This window comes from Thermobia domestica, chromosome 3, assembly GCF_964235325.1.
Source record: "Thermobia domestica chromosome 3, izTheDome1.hap1.1, whole genome shotgun sequence".
Taxonomy (NCBI): Eukaryota; Metazoa; Arthropoda; class Insecta; order Zygentoma; family Lepismatidae; genus Thermobia; species Thermobia domestica.
This window is the reverse complement of record NC_137456.1, coordinates 112,132,348-112,152,101: the sequence shown is the minus strand read 5'-3', so window position 1 is coordinate 112,152,101 and position 19,754 is coordinate 112,132,348. Positions and strand designations below refer to the sequence as shown.

Below are 19,754 nucleotides of genomic sequence, written 5' to 3'. Positions count from 1 at the left end.
ACCCTGTTTCAACAATCACAGTCCCCCGCGAATTACATGACATGAACTTACGGGGTCGTGTTGTACGGATCAAACCGCTCAACAGGGACCATAACGCTCTCGCACGCCGCAAATGGTGCCGCGACCATGCAACTTGGACCGTTGAGGACTGGAAACGTCTGATATGGTCGGATGAGTCATCCTTCACCCTATTCCCGACCACGCGCGGTGTTTATGTGTGGAGAACGCCCAAAGAAGCTTATGATCTGCAGTGTCACCGCCCAATTGTGAAACATGGCGGCGGCTCGGTGATGCTGTGAGCCGCAATATCATGGTTTTCATTGAGTCCTGTGGTCACACTTAGCGGACGAATCACTACCAACGATTATGTCGCAATTTTAGGAGACCACTTGCATCCTATGGTCCGGATGTTGTTCCCGGACAATAACGCCATCTTCCATAATGATAATGCACCCATTCACACAGCTGGCGTTGTTGCAGCGTGGTTTGAGGAACATCGGGATGAAGTTCAACACCTCCCCTGGCCCGCCCAATCCCCAGATCTCAACATAATTGAACATCTGTGGTCCGTCTTGGAAACACGACTCCGGCGACGATTTCCACCTCTATCCTCTCTCACAGAACTGGCCGATGCCCTGCACGAGGAATGGTGTAAAATTCCACTTGCTACCATTCACGACCTCTATGCCTCCATCCCACGTCGCATCAAGGCTGTTCTGAAGGCGAAAGGTGGCCCGACACCATATTAATCTGGTAAGTTGCAATTTCGTTCAGGTGTTTCCATTTTTCTGATCACCATCTGTATATATGAGAATCTAAGAAAGAAGACTGCAGTGCTATGATCATCGAATGAGAGGAACAAACGACCAAACGACCATGTGGTAAGAAGAGATCACAATGGAAGCTATGGGAAGAGATGAAGACGGAGACAAAGAAAGAAATGGATAGATATCGTTCAGAATCACTTCAGTGGGAAAGGTTTAACAAGAAAAGAATTCCGGGACAGGGTTTTGTACAGAAGATTACTCAGAAACGTCGATTCCATATAAGTGGTAAAAGACAGAAATAAAGAAGACTGAGAAACTTTTTTTTTTAATTCGAGAAGGTAGATTTTAACCTCAAGTTATGCAATCACTGGAATTCCCTAAAGAAACTATACTGTGTGTTCTGTGAATATTAAACATTCCTTATTTTTACACAGCTTATACCAAAAACTTATTTTGTATGCATATGTTCAAACTAGGAACGAGGGCTACAAGTTGCGTTGTATTCCATTCTTCTTCAACGATTAAAAAAAAAAAAAAAAGTTTATTTCGGAAAGTTGTAACAAAATACACAGCGAGTTTCATTCAAATCAATTAGTGGGTTAAGATTTATCATGGAACAAACAGACCAGACAGACACACACATAACGATCGAGTTGGATCGTAGAAGCGTTCCGCTCGGTTTATAAGCACTCAAGACAGGATGACCAACGAAGTACGAAAGAGTGGTGTTTAATATAGAGCATACAATTCTCCAGGCTTCACCTAAACGTATTCCCATTTACTGAACAAATGAAGCATGTGTAAGCGGAGAAAGAGGCTGTCATGAGGATGCTCCAATTAGGCTCTCAAGGTGTAGTTCCAAATGAAAAATGGAAACAGGCGAATGATTGGCTTTTTTTTAAACAGACTCAAAAATAATTAAATAAAGTTCTATTCGTATTTAGATGCTGTGTCGTATTGTTTCATGTATTGTTCTATTCATTTAGAAGGTTAGATTGGCGAAATGTTTAGTGTTGAATAGGTTCGTTTAATTTTTTTTTGAATAAATTTATTTATATTTGTTAATATCTTATACAAAATCATGCTGTTAGAAATAGACATCATTTAAAAATTACATAATATTTTAAAAGTTTTCTTTAGTTTAGCTGCTGAAGGTTAAATCTATCCACAAAGTCAGAAATGTCTACCGGGATTCAATTCAATTCGCAACACAGTAGGGGATTTTCTTTGTAATTTTCCTCCAGTTTTATTTCCACTACTTGTTAATTGTCCACAATTTTAGGCGTAACGAAGATTAGGCAAAAAGATTATCTTCCCTAAAATGGTGGACACAAACCATATCACTTATCTGAGATAACTATATAAGATAATTAGTGAGGCGAAAGCAAGGTTAGGCAAAACAATGTGATTTGGCAGCTAATCAGAAAACATAGAGTAACATATTCATGATAAGCACTGATACCTATTCTCTCCTCCAAGAAACAACACTACTAAAGAGTATACGAAAGGTACAGGAGGAAGAAATCAAAATAAAAAAAGTGAAAGTGAAACTAGAGAACGAAATCAAACATCGAAGCATAATGAACGTGAATAGAGTTAATATTTCTTAAGCTTTCAACGATTTGTCACTCAATGATTTTTTTGTTTCCTTTATAAATTACCAGATTTATATTACTATTGAAAGCAATTGAATTATATTGTAATATAATTTTCTGGAATCCGATTGTTTTTCCCTTTGTACCCTTCAATTTTTTACTATTTTAAATTCGAATAATGACATAATCTATGGGTGTGCACGTGAATAAAAATTCAACGAAATCAGCAGTACACTCTGCTTCTTTCAACTCCTGGTTATGTAGTGCATTATTACTTTTGTCCTTGTAACGTTACTCGTATATTAAATTGTGATAAAGACTGTCGAATATCGTTATCAGGATTATATATGTACTGTACAAGATTTGTGGCTTACAGAACACGAAAAGGGAGAAAATTATATATTATACAGTTTCTTTCCCTGCGTGATTACTTCAGACTTACGTGACAAGAAAAAAAATCTTCAAGCTTAGAATAAGGTGAAGACAGTCACAAATTGTTGCTTATGATTATACAGATGAGTACATTATTCGATTCTCAGTCAAGGTAATGGGAATCAGATGCTTTTAAGGTCACTTTTAAGAAAAATGTATTTATGGCAGCCACTTTCATGATGTGAAGATATCAGCACTAGGTCGTAGTGAAAACGAGGTTCTAAGAGACTGTTGTAACGCAATATGAGACCTTATTTGCTTTGCTTATGAAAAGTATAGCAGTACTTTGTGTTCCATATATATATCCTAGTCTCATGTTGGATTGAAATTTTAGAAAGATTTGTGTGTAGCGCGATCTTTGCACAAGATTTCTCTTACTTGCTTCAACTATACCTTTACCATTTTAAGTAACATATAACTAGCAACTTTTCGGATCCTATACATCATTTTCATCCTTCGTAGTAACTATTGTTGTATCATTTCAAAACAACCCCCATTTGGATATATCCATAAAATGTAACCAAACCTTCATCTTAGAATGGCATTAATAACATTTAGCGTGCTTTTAATGTCTTTTGATTTTAGTTACGCAAAACCCAACTTCTATTCTATTCAACATTGTAAGGTATTAATCATTCAACTTTAGAGCTCTGCACGGGCTCGGACAGATCCCGCGGGCTTAGACCCAGCCCGGCTCGCGGGCCGGACTCAGGCCTACAAAGCATAGATTACTTCGGCCTTGGACCGGGCTCGGGGCTGTATATTTTTAAATATACAATCATATTTCTAGGGCTTTTTGAGGCCTAAATTTGTAAATATATCGTGCAACGATATCCATCGGACCGTTCTTTCTGGAGAGCTGTTAATGCACAACTGCAAATCTAATTGCTGTAAATACAAAAATACAATACAAAAATACAATTAATTATTAAGTATCTGTAATTCGGGCTTGTTTGATTATCACGGGAGCTCGAGCCGAACTCGGGTCTAAAGATTAAAACATATTTCGAACTCGAGTCGGGCCTCACATATTTAATTAATTCAAAATTTACAGTATGAGCTATAACCAAAATGGCCAGTCCAAAATAGCCTGATCTAAGTAGCACTGTTGACACTTTTTAAAAAATGCAATAAATAGCATGTATTAATGGCGCAGATATGTATAAATTATTCTAAAACCTTAAATATTTTATCAAACTAAAAACATCTAAAAGTACAGTAAGATTGATAAAGAAAAAATAAGCATTGAAAAAGTGACTTTTAAACTTGTGTACTTATCTGGCACCCATTTTGATGCAAACCCAACTTCCATATAAATATACAAAAAAAAAAAAAAAAAAAAAAAACAATATGAACATTTCTGAAATATAATTCGAAAAACTAGTTTTTTTTTATTTTGTGCTCAAATTTATTTAACTTTTGTTTCAACTTGGAACACGTTGAGATTTACTCTTTATTTTGATTTGGATTATAAAACCTGGCTGCTGAGTATTGGTACATTTTGTATTTACAATAATTAAAAGTGGGAATATATTCATTGACACAGGGTGGATCCAGGACGGAATTCGGGGGAGCGGGTTGTAATACTGCTACTTTTAAGAGCTCCAAACTCTGGGATGAGTTTTATTTATATATAAAATAAGAAAGTTTCCTCTTTCGGGGGAATGATGGCCCCGATCGTCCCCCCTGGATCCGTCCCTGCATTAATACTTGAGGCTATTTCTGGTGGAATCAACAATCTAGTCAACATTGATGTACTAGTTTTCCTTAAGATGTTGAAGTCAAGTAGAGCATAGTATGGCCCAGCGAAGTAGCTTGGAACATTTCTTCGGGCCCAAGCATAAATATTTGGGGCCTTTTTATAAAAATATGAAGTTCGATCCCCGAGAAAAATATGAAGCCTCCTTAAAAATATGAAATTTGGTCACTCCTAAAATTTAAACCTTAATAAACATTTTAATTATTTCTAGGGCCCCAAGTTGGCGTTTTACACAAGTAGGACCCAGATTACATTTTATGCTTCATTTTAAAAATATTTTGTTCAGATGATAGGCCAACAGCATTTTAAATTATTTTCAGTTCTTGCAGAAATGTTATGGTGGATCCATTTCGTCCATTACAAGTTAACTTTAGTGATGAGCGCAAGAGCTTTGGTCTTTCGAGTCCAAAACCAACACCAAGGATCCCGACCATATCTGGAAGACCAAGACCATATCTGGAAGACTCACGCAAGACTAAGATGAACATATAAGGGTCTTGCATACGTGCTACTTGAATCTTTTTTAGGTGGAAAGCAAGGGGAAAAAATCATTATATCCTTCACTTGAATTTCTTGCCTTCAGTAACTGTAAACTACAAAGTATGTAAAGAAATTATGTTTTGTTGATGGGAATGTTTATGCACCTATTTTTATTACTGGCTGACATTTAAAATGTACATTTTTCTGTTTTGTACTCACTTTGGCAAGTCCATAAGAAGTACAAATTTAAAATTGATATTCTTATCAACCAAAGTAAATATAAAATATACAGATCTCTTACAATTGTACAAAACTTCTTTCCGTTTCATACAGCATACCAGAGGTTGCTCTGTAATGTAGTTACAATGTCACGTGCCTTGCGAAACGACCGAGCAACGCATTCAGATATTGTAATATGGAGTCTGCAACCCTCATTGGTATCTCTGAGAGACTTAGCAACATAGTGTAAGTCAGCCCTTTAAACGCTGCCATTATGTACACTGTAATCACACATTTTTTGTGACTCAAAAAAGAATCTGTTTGGGTCGGCAGATGGGACCGCTGGAGAAAGGAAATAGGGCAGAGGCTAAACTCTGTGGTTGTTCTGACGCGCTCAAAATAAGAGTACGGATTTGTCCCGTTTCTCGCATACACATATACACACAAATACAAAAGAACTCCTCATATTATATCAAGGATGAGGGGAATCCATAATAGACTCTTCAAATCATTGTTAGATTGTGATACTTGTATACAAATTATTATCAAGGGAAACAGCAAAAATACTTTCCTAGTGTACTTTACAATTTCGGAATTTAATGACACCTGATGTATGTTTAATGGCACCTGATGATGACACCTGATCCACTTTTCAAACATTTAGGGAAGGAAAAGACTATTCTTAAAATATATATTTTGAATTGATTTACCAAAGAAATGGTACAATGAAAGGAAACAACCGAAGGCAAAGGCAATATGTAAGTGTTACACTTGAAATTCAAATAAATAATTATAAAATAACTATAAGTAAAGAATAATTCGTAAATTGTGGAGTCATTTTTGGTGGTAGTGTTAAGGCGGACTATATTCACGGAGGTATAGTAAATTCGGTCTCCGTTACTCCGTTGCGGGACTTCATGTATATTTTGAAGCTTGCTCGTGGATATATGGTTTGCAAATGCGTCTTCGACACGGGATACCAGGGGTCGATTCTCTATTAGAGCATATATGGTTCAGAGTCTATGTTAAACAGTTGGTCTACGTGTTGATGCTGAAAATGAATAGTCGAATGAGTTGATCATTTGCTTTAGAAATGATCGAAATTCAATGTATACTTGTTTTAATACATCACGAAAATATTATTGGTTCCGTATTTTAGAAGTTAATACGAGAAACGAACTGAGATAACTTTTCACTATTACTGAGTCTTCTACATCCGTTTCAAATTACCCTCTTCAATATATGTGTTAATAGGTATATAATGAAACGATTTTTCTTTACAGAGTCAATTGAGAGGCGGGCACGGTGGCTTAGTGATAGAGTGCTTATATCCGGCGCGAATTCCCCTGGTTTGATACCCGCCAATATGGGTTATCCGTGGGTTTTCTCAGGGCTTCCTCGTTTTATACATCACATTCTCACTATATCAATTATTTCATAATTCACATTCATTAATTTATCCATCTCCTTTAGTCTAAAGGGCATCATCGTGGAGACTGATAAAACCCAATTGAAGAAGTAGGTTGAGTAATGTTGGCAGATCTTTGTGCTGATTGAAGTATGTAAAGTTGCTCTAATTCCTTATGTAAGTCATTAACTGCTTATATAACTTACAATAGCATTTTTTTTCTGTAATACTTGTTACTAATATCAGAATTTAAGAATGCCTTCAAAGTAAAACATAAAGGCCACAAAGCTGGGCGATGATTTTGCGACGGGGTAGCACAGTGAAAAGCCAGTTTTACCGCAATTGCCAATGTGACTTGGCCCACTAAGAGAAGTCTAGAGCTGCCACTGTCAAATTCATAATTACCTTTTATGCATCACAGCTTAACGTGGGATCCGAACCACATGAACTCCTGCCGGAAGCAAGAAAAGTAAATGTTAGTCAAATACAACCTCCGTGTATCTTTCATTTTCCTTTTGAACTTACCTGGCGCACGGAGAATTAGAATGATATATAGAGGACGATACAGAGCATAATTCTATGAATTGTTATAAGTAAGAACTTCAGTGTCTGATTTATTTTGGCCATCATTTGATTCATGTACGATAGCTCATGATTGGATTTTATAAAATCATACGAAAAATAGCTGTGCCTAAGATAGCAGGTAAATTAAAAGTAAACTAACTAACGTATTAGTGAAATTCTTCTAAAACTAAAGCGAAATTCAGTATGAACCTGGATAATTCTGTACACTATTATAAATCATACCCACAGGAAAGATGAACAATATTAAATTTTAAAAAAAATCTTATTTCAGTTACTATTGAAGTAGGTATTTAATACAGGTAACAATATGTAGCTTTCAGATATTTCTTTTTCTTTTGTGTTGGGAATCTATTCCCTGCTTCATTTACGTATATCTATATTCATGTTATTATCATATCATTTGTTGTAAGAAAGTTTTGTCTTAACTTAGGCCCCCCTCGAACGAAGGGAAGCTTTAATGGAAGACAGTAGCCTCCGTACCCCTCCACAATTTACGACACTGATACGTCCAGTAATTAAATAGGTGCGTTGAGGAATACAGATGGCATTAGTAGGGGTATTCATCTAGCATCATCAGAGCAATGTTATACAGGTGTTTGTATGAAAAAAGTACAGCAGATCCTGGTCTTACAAACAGCACTCTATTCAATGCGTTTTGTGACATTTTCCTATGTCACTTGTTATATTTTGGGGGTTGTAGACCACAAGCATTTAGAATCTGCTGAAAGAAATACAGCAGCAAACGACAATGGTATTTGATCACACATCCACAACTTAAAAATTGCCAGTTGTTCTTCTGAAGCCCTCCGAAGCTTCATGCTATACTAAGGTGATAGGGTACTTCCTTGTTTTCATCACATCTCTATACAGCACTTCAATGAAACTACTCATACATGTAGACTCTATTTATAGCGTTGTATAACGTCGCTGCTCCTCGAAGAACCGCTATGTGACATTTTGTCGAAAATGAGTTATGCCCTACAAATAAACCGGAAAGCTGTCAGGCAGTATCCCTTATAATGTAATATTCAATTGTTTTGCCACAACAATGAAAAAAATAATAGATTGAAATTAAAGGCTTCAGGATCTCATCACGTACGTATTGATTAATGTATACAAATCCTCTATATGCTTATAAAGGCACAAAAGGTAAACCGACATGTGCAACATAAACACAAAAATAGTAATAAATATTGTTGAAGCAAGCATGTGTATAATAGTATATACGCAGAACCAGTTTTATTATATTTTTCAAGTGTTTCAGTGTATATTTGGCAAAATTTTAAGAGTTTGGAGTGTTTTTTTGCTTCTCCTGAAAAGTTGTGGTTTTTACACATACTGATTCTTTGAGGTGCAGCGACGATAAATTGAAAGTTATTCACTTTTTTGAATTTGAAGACAAATTTGTGTCAAGGGAGTTAGGTTAAATTATATATTTTTCCCCTAATGAAATATTAATCAAATATGATGTCAAACATTTTTCTAACATAATATCAGTCATACAACATGTTAAATGTTTCTCTGATGGAATACTAGTCATGAATGACATTAAACATTTTTAATAGTATATCAGTCGTGTTAATTCTCACAAAAATCTCATATTTCTTCATTATACACATATTGCTACAAAAATTAAATGAATTCAGTTTAACATAACACAGTTACACTAAAGAAAATGGATAATTAACTAAAGTGACAGATATTGGAAAAATTGATAGAATTATAATGCGGATGGAAACAATAGAACATCGATAAACACCAGGGACATAATGTTATCCATAAGAAAATTCCTATGTTCTCAATCTAAATAAGGTCTCGTCACATCATAGGCGAACACTAGGGATAACCATAAGAGAAGCGATGAGGCTGTCTCGTCTCGAATATGTGTCATCAAAGTGATACCTTTTCTCGCAAAATACACATGTTTCTATTGGGAGAACTATGAGTCGCCTCATCTTAAGTGACGTCACAAAAATTGTGTCTAATCCCATCTCGTTAAAAACCTAGTGACCATTTTAATCTGAGACCATTAATATTACAAAATGAACCATAAATGCATAATATCCTATGAAACTAGTTTATATCCGTCTTAGGATATTTCAACTAACGTTGAATTTTAACATGGTGAACCGTGAAGGATTAATTAGTATTCTGCATCAAAATAACATTGATAGGAAATATTGGTAATAAACAATGCACAAGGAAATAATAAATGTGGCGGATGTTTACAGATATTTGGAAAGCAAGGAAAGATAGAAGGTGTCTCAAAACTCACAAAAGATTTGAATTTTTGCGCCATTTGTGCGGTGAAGTGTTGCAAACAAAAACAAACAAAAGAAAGAGAGAGAGAGCTGACTGTTCAGGGTTATTAAAAATGGAGCACTACACAAAAGAACAATGCATTTTGTGAGCAATATTTTAAAAAATAATGAAGGTTTTTAGCTACAGTTTGAAATTTTCGTATAAAATATGGTCGGAATAGTGTCTTAACTTTATCAATTGTGAGGAGATTAATTTTTAAAAGTATACGAAGACTGGATCAATTTCAACAAGTTGTTCAACATAAAACATCGAAGCAGCTTGTGAGAGTGTTACTGGATCCAGAACACTCTCGTGATCAAGAATTACAATTCGATCAAGCTCTCTACAGCATATTTTCACGAAAGATTGACATCTTCATTCTTAGAAAGCTCGATTGGCTCAAGGACTGTAACCTAAATTTATGCAAAACGGTCATGGAAAATTTCCACAAAAGAGTACGTATGTGCCAGCAAAGCTGTGGAGTTCCTGTGCCCGATATGCTATTCTATACCTAACCCTATACTGTGTACTTTATGAATCTACAAATAATTTACAATTTTTAATTATAAACCTATGTATTCTATCAAAATAATTCTTGCATGAATTTTCGTATACCCGTCCTGTTTGCTTATTTGATTTTTTTCTTTATTAGAAAGAAATCTGGTATTCTCTGAACGTTCAGCGAAATAAGCGCCATAATCATATATTATCTGCAATATCTTCCCATCTACTAAAGAGAAAATTGAAGTCATTTGGTAACGGAATTTTGCAGTGATCATGTTGATTGAAATGCGATGGATATAAAAACAAGATAATTGGAAATTAACATTTACCTCTTAATTATCGGGTCCCAGACTCAATTTCTCGATCGGACATCCGTTTACTAAGTGTGAGATGCATCTTGAAGCGTATAGGAGTGATTGGAAAACCTAGTTCTCTTCATCTTACGAAGTGTTATTTTTTTTCTGTTGTACCTTTGTGAGCCTTTGTTCACAAGTTGAAGTGTGAATTATTTGGAAAGTTGAATAATTTTTATACGATAAAGAACTATAATGACATGCACGGTATATTTAGTGATTTTTTACTTGGAAACTTATTTGCGATACTGCACCATCAAATACAAATTCGTGTATGTTCTTGAAAAAATGTTAAGTAAAAATAAAATTAACACACTATTTCAGTACTTTACGGAAAAAGTAACGTTGTTTCCCACGTAAATCGATTGACTAAAATTTCAATGTGGGTTTTTTAGTCTACAATGGTAAAGACAGAGAGCATTATTACCATAGATTTACTGTATCCCGTACTAGTATACAGTCAATTACAAAGAATACAAAGTGAATTAGATGAAGCTTTTAAAAATTCAATATGATTCAATTTCCCCGCATATTTTCATTTTTTTATTCAGAGTACTTTAACACGAGTCACTTATGAACTTGTTTTCTATTCCATTCATTTAAATTGTTCACTCATTTTGCAGTTTTGTCCGCAAGCAAGAGGTAGTATATAAAGAGGATTTAGCCCAGCGTTCCTCAAACTTTTTGTCAAATGGGGGGCACTTTTTATTAGTCAGAATGTTTGCGGACCAGCTTACTTTTATCTCAAAACAAAATTTATCATTTTTTTCTTAATGTTTTGAGCATGTATAACCTATACTAACATTTCATATATTTTCAAAATAGTAGCAGATAAGATTTCCTTAATTTATATTAACGGAAGAAATCAGTTTCTTTTTTAAATAACACAGGTCCGCAACCATTAAGCTGTTTGCATACATTTAGCTGATTTTTGCGTTTCTAGGTGCACCGAAATCGAAAATGACTCCCGTTTCATCCATGGGACGTCAAGTTTTTGCACAATCGAAATGTAACGTGGTAAAACAGATAGCTGCAAATCGCTAAATTTCAAATGTGTCACACGAAAATAAAAATGAACATGGAAGATTAAATGTATTTGTGCACCCGAAGCATGAAAATATATGTATATTGGTTCGGATGGGTATCACTTACACATATCGTAATGTGTCATGAATGAGAGTACGAGATACAAAGAAAAACCAAAAAACAATAAATCTGTTCATAAAACAAATTTAGTAAGATTACATCTTAGATTTGTAAGACGTTGGTAAGTAGTTCTCGCTACACTGTTTGTTGCTCAAATACTACGAGTACGCGGGGTTTTGTTGGCCCTGATATTAGAAAACTCATATCCGACAAAGACTTCATCAGTTCAATGACTTCCAACTCAAAAAGAGGCTTGAGTTGCCTTTACTGTGATCATCAAAACGTTTCTTGGGAAATCGAAAGGTCCCACAGTACAAGTAAGTGATGGAAAAAATGTTGCACGCGTTCCGAAAGCTTGGTTGCTTCATGAGCTTAAAAGTCCATTTTCTCAATTCCAACCTTGACTACTTTCCTGACAATGTGGGAGCAGTGAGTGAAGAGCAGGCGGAGCGTTTCTATCAAGATATCAAAGAAATGGAATGAAGGTATCAGTGGAACTAGAGTGTTACTATGATGGCAGGCTACTGCTGGATGTTGTTTAGGGATCTTCCGGCAGCCACCTACAAAAGGACAAGCTACAAACGAAGTTTGACCTTTAAAAAAAGACGCTTTCACAAGCAATCTGATTGAGGGTGGTATTACTTTTTTGTCTTCACGTGTGTGCGTGTTTCTGTACATTAATTTGTGTTACGCTGTTCATGGTGTTTCTGTAAATCACATATTTGTGTTCATATTTTTGTTCAACAATGGCCACCCGTTTCTTCGAAACCCAGACATCCCAGGACAAAACGGTTCCTGGATTCAGCGCACCCCAACACATATGAATTAGTTAACTAAACCGAAACAGCTTAGCATTGTTTTATTTTTGCAGACCCGTGTAATTGAAGGCTCTCAATACTATTGCATAATAATACATCTATATAACCTATCAGAATTTGTTTAAACATTATCTCATTAACTTGTAGGCCTATGGTGTATCTATTAGTTGTAATCTATACTGTTTAAGATCCCTAGTGTGTGATACCCAAATAACTTGAATTTTATTTATTGATTTATTTTCTTTAAAAAAATATTTCTTCAAGCAATGTTCAATCTAAGAGGATCACAAAGGCGTACCTCGAGGACCACTCGTGACTCGCGGACCACAGTTTGAACAAATCTGATTTAGTCTATAGCAGGGTTTCTCAACCTGAGGGTCGCGAACCCTAGGGGGGTCGCTAGAGGTTTTCATGATGTTCGCAAAGGTAAGCAGAAGATGAATGAACTGACCAAATTTGGTTTCAATCCATTTGCTTTTAGGGAAGTTACTGTATCAACTATATACTAAAAATGGATCCTGGGCCTTATTATAGAAACATAAGAATATCGCAAGATCGCCACAATAATTATTTTTAAAAAACACATACACACAAGCTTACTACAAACCAGGAATTATAAGGGGGTCGCTAGCAAGAGGGTGTGGTAAAATGGGGGTCATGATAGGAATTAGGTTGAGAACCACTGGTCTACAGAATTCTTTCCTCTTCACTTAAAATAATAATTGTAAAGAATGTTTATACTTTTAATTCATAGAGGAATTATTCGTGAAACACAAATAGTAAATATCACATCTGTAACTTTTTTAAAAAAATAAAAAAGAAAGAAAGAAAATGAAGTTCCGTTATCCTGATTTCGGCGTTTTAATCTTCTAATTGGCTAACCATTAATGAGTAATATTCAATGAAAAAATATGTTAATCATAGCCACATGATGGTGATTTCAGAACATAAAAATTTTAATCTTTTTTTTTTTTTTTTTTTTTAGAATTCATTTCTTTCGTTACGTTTCTGTTTAAGTCAATTAACGTGGACTACTAGTATTTCCACTGTCTCCCTTCGAGCTGAGCACCACCTTCCTCTCAGAGATGGTCAACAGAGGAGTCTCAGGGTCACGTCTAACTGGCCTCGATCTTTTTTCCATGTAACAATCACTTTCGCTTTTCCATGCAAGCAGCATCCCTTCCCTTCCTCCCAGCGGCTAAAGGACCGCCCTATCGCCTTCCTAAATTCCACTGGATGCCATTTTTGTCTTCCAGTAAGGGGGGGGATCAGCTACTTCCCTCTTATATTATTTCTCAATATCTCTGTATAAAAGGGCTTTACACGCACAGCCTCATAGTCACATCAACTAAACGTCTTGTATCGACAAGAATCTCATCTCTCTTCACCAAAAATGTACAAGCTGGTAAGTGACAGCAATTTTTATTCAAATAGTGATGTGCGGTCGCTGTGTCCATAAGATTCTACTGTGTCATATTTTAAATAGCGCAGAGACATCCCATGGACATTCAAGGGACGTAAGTTTCGGTATATTGCCGTGACATCCTATGGAAATTTAGATATTCATTTATGTACCGGAGCTGGGACTTCCTGCAAGATTTGTGTAGAACATTTCTAGATTTTTGGCAGAATAATTATAGGACAGTTTTGGAAGTGATTCTTATAAGACATTTGTAGGATCTTCGCGGAGTAGTTAAAGGATGGCTTTTGGATATCTAAATACCGGTCACGTGGTAGATATATCCCATTAAATCTAAGGTAAATCCTGTGGGTATTTCTATTTTCTTTTAAAGTTTCTATTGCAAGCCTGAATGTGCCCGGACAGAAGACCCTCAAAGACCCTCCCATGGCCATTTTGTATTGTGTGAAATACTACCAACGAAATCAGTAATTTGAATTTTCGATCTCAATACTAGTACAAACACACACACAGACAACATGTCTTCAAAAATCAAAAATGTCATATATTAAACTCTTGTTATATGTATATTTTATTCAACCTAAATTCACAGAATTTCGTTGTATTAAAATAGATCTTTTGTTATATGTTTTGTACGTATATGCATCTTCAATTTTAAGCTTTTTCGGATTACAAATTCATTTTTGCTATGGATATACAATGAACAGAAAGAGCATGAAACGAGACGTAAAGAAAATACGTCACATGATTCGCATATATACTTTTATTTTAAAATATCTATCTTTTAGTTATACTTCCAGCGACCACGTTTTACCTCGAGAAGAATCAAGAAATTACGCATAATGCACGAAAATGTGGAAAAGTAGAACATGTAAATGAATCTGATGAGAAAACGGAGTAGTAGGCTACTCATTACGAAATAGCATTCGTTTTCCATTGTCACTTGCACTTTGAGACGTTATTGTGTAAATGTTATTTTATTGACTTTATTCAAATTAACGTACTAATTTTATCAAAATTTTAGAAATGGAAGCAATAACTATCCAAAATAATGTAATTATATTGCACGTTACCCGTATTATCAAGGCAATGACTTTTCTTACTGAAGTAAGCTATTTGAAAAATCGTTTAAGAATAATGTCAGTGGTGTTAGAGCCAGGGGCGGGTTTACTGCAATCCAGTTCTTTTAGAAATGAGATACTATAGTATAGAGAACAGCCTATACTGTAAGGGTTAATCTTACAATTGTGGACTGTGCAATAGCAAACTGCACCAGATTCAAATTACGGTCAGAGCTTTTTCGTGGCTAAGTGATTAGCGTGGGAGACTCGGGTTCGATTCCCGGCGGGAGCTCATGTGGTTCGGATTCCACGTTAATTAGTAGATCCCGTCTTATATAGCCTCGCTGCTTAACGGAACTTTAAACTCAAATTCAACTCAACTCAAGTTATGGTCGTTATTCGGAATCCACTTCATAGAAGGTTCTGCTCTTCATAATCTCTTGTTGCATAAGGATGTCAAAGTTAAAAGTTCAACTCTTTAAGAATAGCTTTCTTATATACGTAACATATTAAATAATGCATTTATATACTGTAAACTACTGTACCAGTTCTAATTCAGACACAATTGTTTCTAACTAGGACTTTTCTTGAATGGTGTAGAAAAACACTTCATTAAAACGCAATTTAGAACTTATGATTTTACCCGTAATAAATATTGTAAATAGCGCGTTAAATTTCATAGACCAATGACTAAATCATTCTCTATTGTAAATGTCATCACAATTAGAAGACACAAGGTCATTTCTCTGTAGGAACGGATACCCACATTAAACCATAAATTCATGTATCATACATGTATGACCTTTTTGTTGGCAATTAGTGTTTCTTCCAGACATGTTTTTCGGGGGGCAATGCTCCCCGGAGTTCTGAGAGTGCCCCCCGAAGGAGATCAAAATAATACGTCCATAAATTGATTAGTAAAGTGTGAAAATAATATATGCCCCTCCGAATACTCAGTGTGCCCCCGAAACATTTTTTTCTGAAAGAAACATTGCTGTCAATAGAGATTGAACTAGAAAAAGTGTCGAAGAAGTACAATGTAAGTGCTAGATCACGTTCAACTTTTCCCTTCGTTTCCTAAACATTGTATACTCTCCTAGACCGATAAAGAGTTCTCTTAAGTTAGCAGGTATTGTTGAATAAGTATCTCAATTCCGAAACAAATAAATTAAGCACCCAGTTTTGTTTTTATGATGATTATGTCATTTCTGGAGTGACTAATTTAAATTCTAAAAAAATAGGTTATTTAAATGCTATTTTAAAAAATGTGAATAAACCTATGGGTCTCTTATTATTTATTTTGCTTTATTTTTAACTTTATACATATCGTTTAAGAAATGCTAGCCTAAAATTATGCCAAAATTTGTTCATGAAGCTATATATTGTCAAATAAAATCAACTTTGGATACTAATCACTAATACAAGTAAATCAAAAAGTTCCTGTCTGTCAGTAGATTTATTTTAATTAGTATCAAGAAACTAGCATGGTACCAAATTATATCAGTTCTACAACTGATTGTGTAGACAACTGTTTAATTATTGCTTTACTAGTAGCAATCTCTGATACCACGCAGTAGGACTTACAATATTGTCAGTGCCGCATTTAGGAGCTCGGCGCCCCTAGGCATTTTTGCTGTCGGCTTCCCCCAATAATTACATGTTTCACTACCCCTTCATCCCTAATTTGGTGGGTCCATATCGGAATATTAAAGGATAGAGGAGATCACGCTGGCAGAGGAAGATAAGCATGCTGTATCATTACTGCGTAGATGAGGAGCGCTTCTAAGTTAATGTAGGTAGATGAGAGTTTCTTGTTTTCGTATTTGTTACTGAATAGATTCAAAGTGCACGGCACTTCTGTCAAATGTAAAAAAATCTTCTACTTGCTCTTGATTTTCTAACTTTTTCACACGAAAAAATTTAAAATATTATTTTGAAATTTTGCGCCCTTTAAGAATTTTAATTTTGCTCTCTAGGCACGGGCCTAGTTGGTCTAATGGGAAATGTGGCACTGAATATTGTACTGTTAGTCTCTCTGTCATTCTACACGATGATTCTTGAACAAAAGCAAATTTTAGAATTCTGTTTCTGAAGAACACAAAACGCAAGAATATTTAACTCAACCTGGAAATTGAATCGGTGACCATTTCGTCAGAGATAAATACTTAAGTCTTTCAAATTCTGAGAATTGAATAAATGCTTGAATGCTTGAATGCTTGAATAATATGCTCCAAATTAAATCCCGGATGTACCATTGTATGATTGTCCTATCTTTCTTGTTAGTCACAAGTCAAGTTTAAAATTCTTTTACTGTATACATCTCTGTCTACATCAGTTCTCTAAAGCGAAAGAAAAGTCGCTGATCAGTAAACCATGAGGGCATTCTTATTGACGTTACATAGAATACAATTACACGAAAATGCAAGTTAGTTTACAGCGCAGTTTGAGTTAAAATATTAAATTTGATGCTAGGCACTAACATTACATTCTAGTATTTCAAGAATCTACCTACTATTCGACTATACTGTAGGGTCTATTGTATCTATACTGTACTAGCACAATCGTTTAAATCAATGAATTCTATTACATAGTTTAGTCTATTTACTATCTTTATTTACTAATTTTGCAGAAATTTATAAGCTATCAACATAAATAATACTAAGTACAGTCAGCGAAAAAGTACTTTCCGTTTAACGAAATTAGTTTCTTAAGGAAATTCAGAATGGAAAGATATTTTTTTTCAGTAAATTAAAGGAAAGGTAATTTTCTGCACGTCCCAGCCATACCAACGTTGCACGTTCCAGTCATACCACCGTTATTGACAAAATAAATTTTACCAAACTAAAAGAACTTTTGTCGCTGACTGTACAAGACATTTTTATAGATCAACTAGCACTGAAACTTTAGAACAAGTCAGTAAAGTATGAAGATATATTTTTCGGAAATTCATTTATGGTATATTTTTTTTATTAAATTCTCTTAGGAATGAATGATATTTGTAAATGTAAATAAAATATAGACTCAAACTCCAACCGCCTTATGCAGAATCGTTTTGACGTATGATTAGGATCATACTAAAAGCCTGACTACAGCAGGAAGCATGTTAGTCGAACTCATTAGTATAGCACTAATCAAGTGTCAGAACGACTCTGCATAAGGCCCCAACTGTTTAACTTGTGAAACAGCTCTTGTTTTACCGTTACTAAAACAATTCAACTTATTTCTTATTTTGTAGATCGTTCTTTTCGCCGTCTTGGCTGTCGCTGCTGCCACCCCAGGCTTCCTTGGTGCCCCTGCAGTTGCCACCTACGCTGCTGCTCCAGTTGTTGCCGCTCCAGTAGTCAAGGCTGCCCCAATTACTTATGCTGCTGCTCCAGTTATCAAGGCTGCCCCAATTGCCTACGCTGCTGCTCCAGTAGTTAAAGCCGCTCCAATCGCCTACGCTGCTGCTCCAGTTGTTAAGGCCGCTCCAATCGCCTACGCTGCACCAGCTATTGCTGCCCCAGTAGTCAAGACTTACGCTGCTGCACCACTTCTTGCTGCCCCAGCTTACAAGGCATTCATCCACTAAAATAATATATTACCATCCACATACCTCGAATTTATTTAATAATAAAGTTGAGATCATCTTCGCAGTACATACTCGAACGGCCTAAATAAATTGTAAAATATGTAAAGTGTAAAATAAAGCGTTTTGTACAACCGTAATTTTTGTTTATTTTTTATTTTTTGTTTGTTTGAAAGTTTGTTATTAAATTTAAACTTGAACTTATTATACAGTGAAACTTGTGCTTGGCGAAGTCTTACGTTGCTATATGGTACTTCCTTTGAGGATAGGTTTGCGTTTAATAAGGTTACACAGAACTTCATAACTGACTTATAGCATTAATTGCAGAATGGCGCACCAGATAATGAATCTAATTATATTATAGTTTGCGTAATTAATATTTCTGCAAAGCCTTATATTTACTATACTTGCTGATTTACATTTTCTTTTTACAATTCAATATATATATATATATATATATATATATATATATATATATATATATATATATATATATATATATATATATATATATATATATACATTAGATAAACATCTGCCATCTTAAATGTTTAAATGTATAGTTCTACTGTAATTAGGAACCCACTTACTCTGAACTATTTTTATCACAGAATAACGCTAGTTATAGAAGGGGTCAATGGAAGAAAAGCCTATCCTACAATTTTTGTGATTTGGAAAGACATGCAATTTTAATGAAGAAAAAATCTAAGTAACGTAGGTATTTTAGTTTGTAGGAGTAGATACAGTACGCTGTTGCATATTCCACAATGAATTTAGTCCAATGAGTAACACTAGATAACTCTAGCTTACACTTCAGTCACATAATTCATGTTTCATGGAGGAGTGGGATTGGTCCTTCTTCCACCAAGCTCTTCAATTGCATTTATACCTAGGTAAATTCTGAATATTTAGTTGCATTAAAATAAAAAGAAGAGAGAGAGACGAAGAGGAAAGTTACATTAACAAATAAAAAAAATAGCTTTTGCAGAGAATAAGAACAACGAAAGACTAGTATCTGTTATGCTTGTTGAAAACATTTATTTGAACAGAAAAACAAAATAAAATGGATGAAAATATAAGGATAAAAGTGGAATATCCATTTAAATTAGCCACTTACTCTCTCTCTCTCTCTCTCTCTCTTTATATATATATATATATATATATATATATATATGTATATATATATAGGGGTTAGACAAAAAATCTAAAACGTTTGCAAAAGTGTGAAAATCATACCTAGTATGGAGTGGGGACTCCTTTTGCGTCCAAAACAGCTTGGATCCGACGTGGAATGGACGTATATATATATATATATATATATATATATATATATATATA

At 34.9% G+C, this 19,754-nt stretch overlaps 1 protein-coding gene across 1 annotated transcript; it reads left to right on the top strand.

Moving 5' to 3' along the window:
• Positions 1 to 13,631: 13,631 nt before the first annotated feature.
• LOC145680670 (uncharacterized) lies at positions 13,632 to 18,556 on the top strand. Its single transcript, XM_081751459.1, has 2 exons — positions 13,632 to 13,772; positions 18,084 to 18,556. Exons 1-2 carry the CDS (start codon positions 13,761 to 13,763, stop codon positions 18,417 to 18,419), a joined length of 348 nt encoding a protein of 115 aa, XP_081607585.1. The 5' UTR covers positions 13,632 to 13,760; the 3' UTR covers positions 18,420 to 18,556.
• The last annotated feature ends 1,198 nt before the right edge of the window (positions 18,557 to 19,754 follow it).